The sequence below is a fragment of the Cydia splendana genome, chromosome 10 (assembly GCF_910591565.1).
Source record: "Cydia splendana chromosome 10, ilCydSple1.2, whole genome shotgun sequence".
In the NCBI taxonomy this organism is placed as follows: Eukaryota; Metazoa; Arthropoda; class Insecta; order Lepidoptera; family Tortricidae; genus Cydia; species Cydia splendana.
Window position 1 is genome coordinate 22,413,162 of NC_085969.1, and position 8,113 is coordinate 22,421,274.

General features: G+C 35.3%; 1 protein-coding gene across 1 annotated transcript in view; it reads left to right on the forward strand.

The window, feature by feature from the left end:
* LOC134794460 (uncharacterized) overlaps window positions 1-8,082 on the forward strand; it is an 88,637-nt gene extending 80,555 nt beyond the window's left edge. The window contains exons 2-4 of the mRNA XM_063766277.1: window positions 4,266-4,393; window positions 5,242-5,396; window positions 7,952-8,082. Coding sequence (XP_063622347.1) covers window positions 4,348-4,393; window positions 5,242-5,396; window positions 7,952-8,008 — 258 coding nt within the window. The 5' untranslated portion in view covers window positions 4,266-4,347 and the 3' untranslated portion in view covers window positions 8,009-8,082. The remainder of the gene's footprint in view (window positions 1-4,265; window positions 4,394-5,241; window positions 5,397-7,951) is intronic.
* Window positions 8,083-8,113: the final 31 nt, after the last annotated feature.

Here is an 8,113-nt window from a genome sequence, read left to right on the forward strand (position 1 = left end):
ATTTGCTTATGCTTTAAAACGACAGAGAAGTATCAACCGAAAATACAGCTCTTCTAGCTTTCCACGCCTATATCATGTCAAATCTACGCTATGGAATTATTTTATGGGGTAATGTTGGGAATAAAGACCAAGTTTTTAGATTACAAACAAGACCGAGGTGATCCCATAAGTGTTCCGTGAACAAAGTTTTGTACGGAATACTAAAAAGATGCCTCCGCACTATATATGGTCTTAATCAAACTGAGTCATGTCGTACACTGTTTCTCGAGAATAAAATTCTAACTTTTCCAGCCCTTTACATATTTGAAATCAGTCTGTTTGTAAAAAAAAAAACAACGGGTTGCACTCCGGGAGTGCCGACAGAAGTGAAAACTCAAAGACTAGTCCAAAATGACTGCAGCACTATGTATAATTGACCCATCCTCCATTCTATTGAAAAACTTTAGTTCCGAAATTGCTGGCCAGTGAGCTTAAAATTGTAGCATTAATTGTTTAAAATTCGAATAGAAATTGTAAAGTTACCTTGCAGACCTCGCATCTAAATATATTTGGTCATGATCTTTTGAGTTTTATTCACCAGTACTAGATTTCACTTTTATTAGCGATTTCATCAAGATGTAGCTTTATTGAATTATATTGGAGAGATATAAATTTATGTAACTGTGAGATCCTCGTATTTCAGCCCGTACAAGATTAGAACATTGAGCTTTATTGCTTAATATAAAAGTCCAGTTTTAAATAATTGACCTGATTATGATACGTTATGACTAAAGTTCTTTTGTGAATAACATTGTCCGTGACACATGACGTCACCGTTACGTTACGCGTCTGAATCGAGTTTATCATTTTTTCCCTTTTTCCCCACCTCAAAAAGTGCTCAGCGCCGCTAAAGAAGTTTTCACTTCAATAATCCGAATATGTTTGAAGGTAGAAATCCAAGACCACGTCTATTTGGACCACGTCTTCAGTATGGTTATGATATTGGATATCCTGGGTCAAACTCGGCATTTTTTTCAAAGAGTGTTATTATGGTTATGTGTCCAAAAATATATAACTAGTAGTTCGCCCCGAGCCCCGAACTGAGAACTCGCAGTTAACCAAAAATTATTATACATAGAGCGATTGACTTTGTTGCACCTACTTAGATACTCGTATAGTGCGACATAAAATAGTAGAAAGTAAATGAGGGCACCACTTTCTACGTAACTGTCACATTTTTGACGTAAAATGCTTACACATGGCAACAATTTAGTATGGACATTTTTGAGTTCCATTTTATTTAATTTCTACTATTTTATGTCGCACTATAGGCGGCAATGGATCAAACATCGCCTGGATTTATTGCAAGGTCTGTGGAGCCCTTGACTGATAGATTTAAGCAAAGAGTAGTATGTATCATATAATTAATATATAGGACACAGATATTAGCCCTCTCGTGAAACTTTTTTGCATCCATTTTGAAGCGCCATTTGTAATTCTTAACCACTTATCAACGTCAATATCAGGGGGGGAGGGGCATAAATACCGTCTAAGTATGTTGCGAACGTAAAACACTTTGAAAAAAGGCTTCAGGGCATTTATTCATACTTACACGAAAACAGATTAGGTACTTTAACTTGACTGTTGATGTAAATAAAGTAGGTACCTAATACACGGCTGAAATAACACACAATTGACCACGAAACAAAATTACACGCAGCAGGTTGTGAATCTACCCGCCATGATTTTTTCTGAATTTTCTGGTAATAAAGTTCTCAGCAACTGTGATGGCGTATGAAAACTTTGTTTCTTTTAACAGTGTAAAACTGAAAGTATTTTTATTTATCTGAATATTCTGAATAGGGTATTTTCCTATTAGTCAAATCAGTTACTTTTTTAGAACTGTCAAAACGATTTGCTAATATGGAATTTATATGAAACATTACATCGTGACGTTACGGTCAACTCACCTACTTTTTATAGTTCTATCCGATTTATTAAATAGAAGTTGTGTTTAAAATAACTACTATCTGTGTTTTTCTAATAATTATCTGGTGCTTTATTTCATGCATGGTGTAAAATAATTTATTTTAAATACAGTATAATACCCTATTATGTCATAGTACAGACAATAAATGGGGTGTTATAATATTTTGAGTTCTATTTGACCAAGTTGTTTTTTTGTGACAATCGCCTCCATGGCAACGATGGCCATAAATAATCTGTTCTAACAGATGTTTTTTTGTTTGATCCATGCTCTGGATACAAGAGTTTTAAGACGTTCTGACGAAATAAAGTGGAGCCATATTTAAAAAAAAGTTTAGCGTTAAGTAATATAGATGTCGCAATTTTTTTGAATAAAGTGTTTTATATACGACTGTCCCTCCCCTGGATTTAAGTATAGCGTATAGAAATCATAGAGATTAAAATAAACTGTATCTGTGCTAAGCTGAAATATTTCCTATCAAATGTCACATACTTATATTATGTTTACATTATTTTATTTTTATCTTGCTAATTATTTCAAAATGGTAAATTAAAAAACGATATTATAAAAGTGCAAACCGAGCACTTTCATTTGATACTAAATTCGACCATGTTTTTAGCAAATAAAATGACCAGAATAGCAAGACCTCTCACAAACAGCTTTTTGGCCTTCTAAGCTCTTCTACCTCAATAATCCCTTGATCGAGTCTGCTCATAATTTAATGACTAAAATATAATGCCCTTGACTACACGTTTATCCAATTTAATTTAAATTAGAACAAATTTACTTTAATTCTTGAGTATCAAACTATCTTCTGACAGTTCAGCTTAAAAACATCGAAATGCCGGGACGTGCCGCTAGCCAGCCGCGTGATCCAAGTCGAATGTAAGAACTTCGCTTCGCTTCGCTCGCTCGTTCGATAAATTACTAATCCATCTAAAGATGTTGATGCCTATAGAATTTAAAAAAAAACTTTTTCACTGGCTTGTGGAGAAATGTTTTTACAGCATCTTCGATGTTTTAACCGAATAATTATAAAACAATATGTTAACTCATTTTAAAATTCTAATAATTCGTATAGCATAAGTTAATATATTTACATAAATGATCTCATTTAGAATTAAGTTCCCATATTGTACGCCTATCTGAGGCAGGACATGAAGACCGTTGTACATTATAGTAACATCTCTGTAACTCATGACCAACAATAAATATTTTGATTGATTGATTGATTGAATTTATTTGTTGCCCACCATATACCATACTAAATTTACGGTGGCGAACAAAAAATATGTGAGACTGTGACAAGGACAAACAATAATAGCGCTTTCGCTGCTACTTCTACTGAAAGATACATAAGACTATCCCGTTTTGTCAGTTATCCCCATCACTCATGCGTAATCCAGTTTTACTAGATTCATGGTCCAATGTCATTGTGTCTCACTCTCTCATTAAGCAAAATATGAGACAAAATACACATTGGACAAAGAAATTGGACAGGTGGAATACCACTGGAATACCACCATCCTATAGTCTGACAAAAAAGAATACAAATTAAGAAGTGGCAATACTGTAGTGTCATCCCGTTTTCTTATATACATTGATTTGAAAGGGACGACACTACAGTATTGCCACTTTTAATTTCTACTTTTTTTCTCAGACTATAAGTAGAATTTTATAAACAACAATTATTTGAACAACATGTTCATAAAAAACATAACTAATAAATGTTAATATTATATGTATAAAATCATACTTATAGTCTGACAAAAAAAGAGTAGAAATTAAAAAGTGGCAATACCCTAGTGTCGTCCCTTTCAAATTATAGCTGGTCAAACCAATATGTCAGTAAATAAGGACAAAAACACTATACTCATCCTTTCCTTTAGGGTGCTGGTACTAGTGTAAGACAAAGATAGTATGCTTCTCTCTGTCTATGTTTGAAATGAGACAGTCCTTTGACAAACTATAATATAAGAAAACGGGACGACACTACAGTATTGCCACTTTATAATTTATACTCTTTTTTTGTCAGACTGTAAGTAAATGTATACAATAGAATATATAGATGGTCAAGCAAATTTTGTCAGTAGAAAAAGGCGCGAAATTCAAATTTTCTACTGACAAGATTTGCTTGACCATCTATACTTCATGAATTACATCAAGTCTGGCAACACTAATTTTGACAGGCTGAATAGGCATCCGTAGTCTACAGTATCGATTGGTTCATTTCAATTCATTAAAAAAAAAAAGTGAATTTGAAGCAATTTGAAGGTCCGTCCCGTCCGAAAGTCCGAAGACTCCGAAGACGAAGGAAACCAAAGCAGTATAAAACCTGCTTTCTTTCAGCGATAACTGCGAAGACATAATTAAATAGAAAAATGTTCGCTGCGCGTCAAATCGCGTCTCGGGTATTCCAACAATCGGGTGAGTGTCATTTGTTTTGATTAAGTTCGATATCGGGATTTGCTCATAAGGCTTATAGCACCCTTTGTGGTTTCAAGTTAAATGCTTTATTAATCGTCTTTTAAATACTGTCGGGTGTGCTTGAACAGATTGAAACTCTATAACTATCTATCAGAAAAGTTACATAACTGCAGTCATAACCTAACTTTTGTGACCACTAAGCGAAATGCAACTAAGTCAACAGGAAAAAAACGTAATATGTGAAACAATGCAGATTTTACTGCCTCGTTTATGATTATGACTGACACAATGGAATTGAACACTATATTGTCCTAGACTAGCTGTAAGTTAGAAATCATACCTATATAGGTTTTAATAGTGTGTAATGTTATCTATAATGTGACTGAACCACAAAATCTTAATAATAATAATGAAATTTGTATGACTCTCTCGTCGTCGTCGTCTCGATGAAGGAAAACATCGTGAGGAAACCGGACTAATCCCAATAAGGCCTAGTTTCCCCTCTTTGGAAGGTCAGATGTCAGTCGCTTTCGTATTAACTAGTGCCTACGTCAATTCTTGGGATTAGTTATCAAGCGGACCCCAGGCTCCCATGAGCCATCGCAAAATGCCAGGATAACGTGAGGAAGAAGAAGAAGGAAAATTGTATGACTGAAGAATAGTACAATTACAAGTGTGGTCTTATAATCCGCAGCTAAGCAGTTGCTTGAGGTACTATGTGTTCACACCAAAAACACGAGAAACTATTGTAACTATGTAATTGATGACCCCAGGCAGAAGGATACACCATAGAAGGAAATGTCTTAATCCAGCTTTGAAAGTCGTAACTTAATATAATGTTTGTGCAGTCCGCCGCTACCACGCGGGCGACTTCAAGGCGCCCACCATGGAGGAGCTGCCGGTGCCGCGCGGCTCGTGGCAGGCAAACCACGACGCCAAGCAGCGCAAGTACAATGCCGTGCTCATTGCCGGCATCGCCTTCACCGCTGGAACCTTAGTGCTGGTATGTTGCTTCTACCACATAATACATAATAGTACTATGTAAAGAATTCTCACCAAACATAACTGATGATTGACAGCAGGTCACAAATTAAGTTGACCAAAACTAACAAATAATAAATAAATGTTATAGGACATTCTTACACAAAGTGGGAACTCAGACGACAATAATACCTCGTACTAGCATATCTGAGCATGAATGTTACCACATCACCACTTACCACAGCCATGTTTACAAACTTTCATATCTTAAATCGCAGATATTATTTGGCAGCAGTACCCACCGTACTGGTTAATACTTATTTCATTTGTTCTTTAGGTTTTGAACTGCTGCTCTCGTAAATGAATATTGTAGCTTTTAGATTTCAATTTTCCAACCAGATTCCAGTTTTAACTAACAATAAGACCATCTGTGTACAGTTGATGTCAAAGATGTGTTTACAGTTTTCGCCTTATCACAAAGAAGGAAGGTGCAACAGTGTAAACATATACATTAGGGGTCATCCATTAATTACGTCACACGTTTAGGGGGAGGGAGGGGGTCAAGAAAATGTGACATATTGTGACATGGGGGAGGGGGGAGACACAAACTTTGTGACGTCACTTTAACTTCATCAGTAACCGAATTTTTTTTTTTATTATTTTATTCGCTGTACATTTAAATAACAAGTTTTTAAAACGATAATCGTTTTTATTCTTTTAATTTTCTTTTCTAAGCAGTTTTGGGTTATAAAATGACTAATATTTATATCGTCAAAAATATTTTGATAAAATATGAATAATACTTAGGTACTTACTTAATTCGATTTGGCGATTTCGTAGAAAAAATGTGACGTCACACTAGGGGGGAGGGGTTTGCCAAATGTGACCAAATGTGACAAGGGGGGGGGAGGGGTCAAAAAACCTAGAAATTCGTGTGACGTAATTAATGGATGACCCCTTATGAGTTCCTATAATTGGCTAAAAGGTGGACCATACAAACCACAAAATGGAAGGGACCACACGGAAAACGCCCCCCTGGCAGGCCAAAGAAACGCTGGTCTGAAGACATTACCCAAATAGCCGGAAAACATTGGATGGAGACAGGAGAAGACAGAGAAGGTTGGAAAAAACTGGAGGAGTCCTTCACCCCAGAGAGGGATCCATATAAACAAATAAAACAACTAGTTCAAAAAAAAAATACAAAGCCATACTAAAAGGAATATGCAGAATAAAAGGCTATAATAATAATAATAATAAAGAGAGAGAGAGAGACTCTCGCTAGGTGGTTGGATCAAGGGTCAGATGCAGAAGGCGGTGATCTTGGACACGGCGCGGATAGTCCGCCGGTTACTCTCTCTGCGGCCCTGACCACCGGTAGCTTGGGCCTTGCCCCGCTGCTGGCGGCACCCTAGGTTAGGTTTTTTATAATGTGTTTATATTAATTTTTAGTGTTTTGTAAGTGTTTTTATATTTTACTTTTATATTCATATTAATAAAGAGAATAATTGGCTTCCTGTATTTACTATAAAATTTATATGTTAATGTTGCTGCATAGCTGTTGGATTTAAAAATGAATAAAAATAAATAAAAAATAAAAATATCTTTGACATCGACTGTACTAGGGCTTAGAGGATATAACCAAATGGAGTAGCCATTAACAGGCGTTCCCCTCGGTCGAAAAAAGGCAGCCAATGGTCATACACATTGTATGGACTGACGTTTATCTGACATGGATATTTTTACGTTACGTATATATTTGTCCAAGTAAGTTTTCTTTTAAGCGGTTGTTGCGTAAGCATTTGCTAAAACAAGAGTTCGAATAATATCCATCATTATTATATTTATAGTATGTATTGTATAAATATGTAGTAGTTTATATATATTTTATTTATTTATGTAGTTTATATGTATAGTTTGCTTTTTTTATATTCACTGAATAGGTATATTTCTCTCACTGCACCAATTGTAGATGTCTGTTTGGCCCTATGGTTGACTGGTAGAGAATGCCATTTGGCATTAAGTCCGCCATTTGTACATTTTTGTATATACTTTGTGCAATAAAGTTTAAATAAATAAATAAATATTTGAGGTGCCCCTCCCCCGCAAAAATCGGCAGACTATTTTGTACCTACAATTACAGACATGGCGTCTCGTGGAACAGAACGAAGGACTTTTACGCAAACGGGGAATTGTTTAGGCTTCGTACTTTATTTTTCACTTATTAATCACGTTAATATTTCTAACAGTTTTTGAGATACAAGTTTGTTATACATTAGTGCAAAAATCTGTATGTTTCAACCCTAGCAAGTAGATCCTATTGTATGACATGGCATTTTTTCAATTTAATATGTAAATAACTATGTAGGGTTGTCACTGATATAAAATATTTCATTTTAATGTTTTTTTTGTACTTTTTAATCCAGCTTAACGATTATAATAACTCGATTGTAGATCACTTAGATAACACTATCCTTCAGCTCAGTCTCTAGAAATGTTCCACCCTGTATATCCTCTAAGGTACGGTATCTAAGTAATTGAACTGATAATTTCTAATTATGTTTTTGTTGTTGCTTGCAGGCTAAGGCTTCAGGTCTGGTGTACCTCAACTACTCGCCCCCGGCGTCCCTGGACTAAACTGTTCACTTCACATTAGCGTAATCAATACAATACCTACAGTAAATCAACTAATAAATATTTAGTTAACCAAAGTATAGTTTTATTTTCGCACCTCAAACTTAC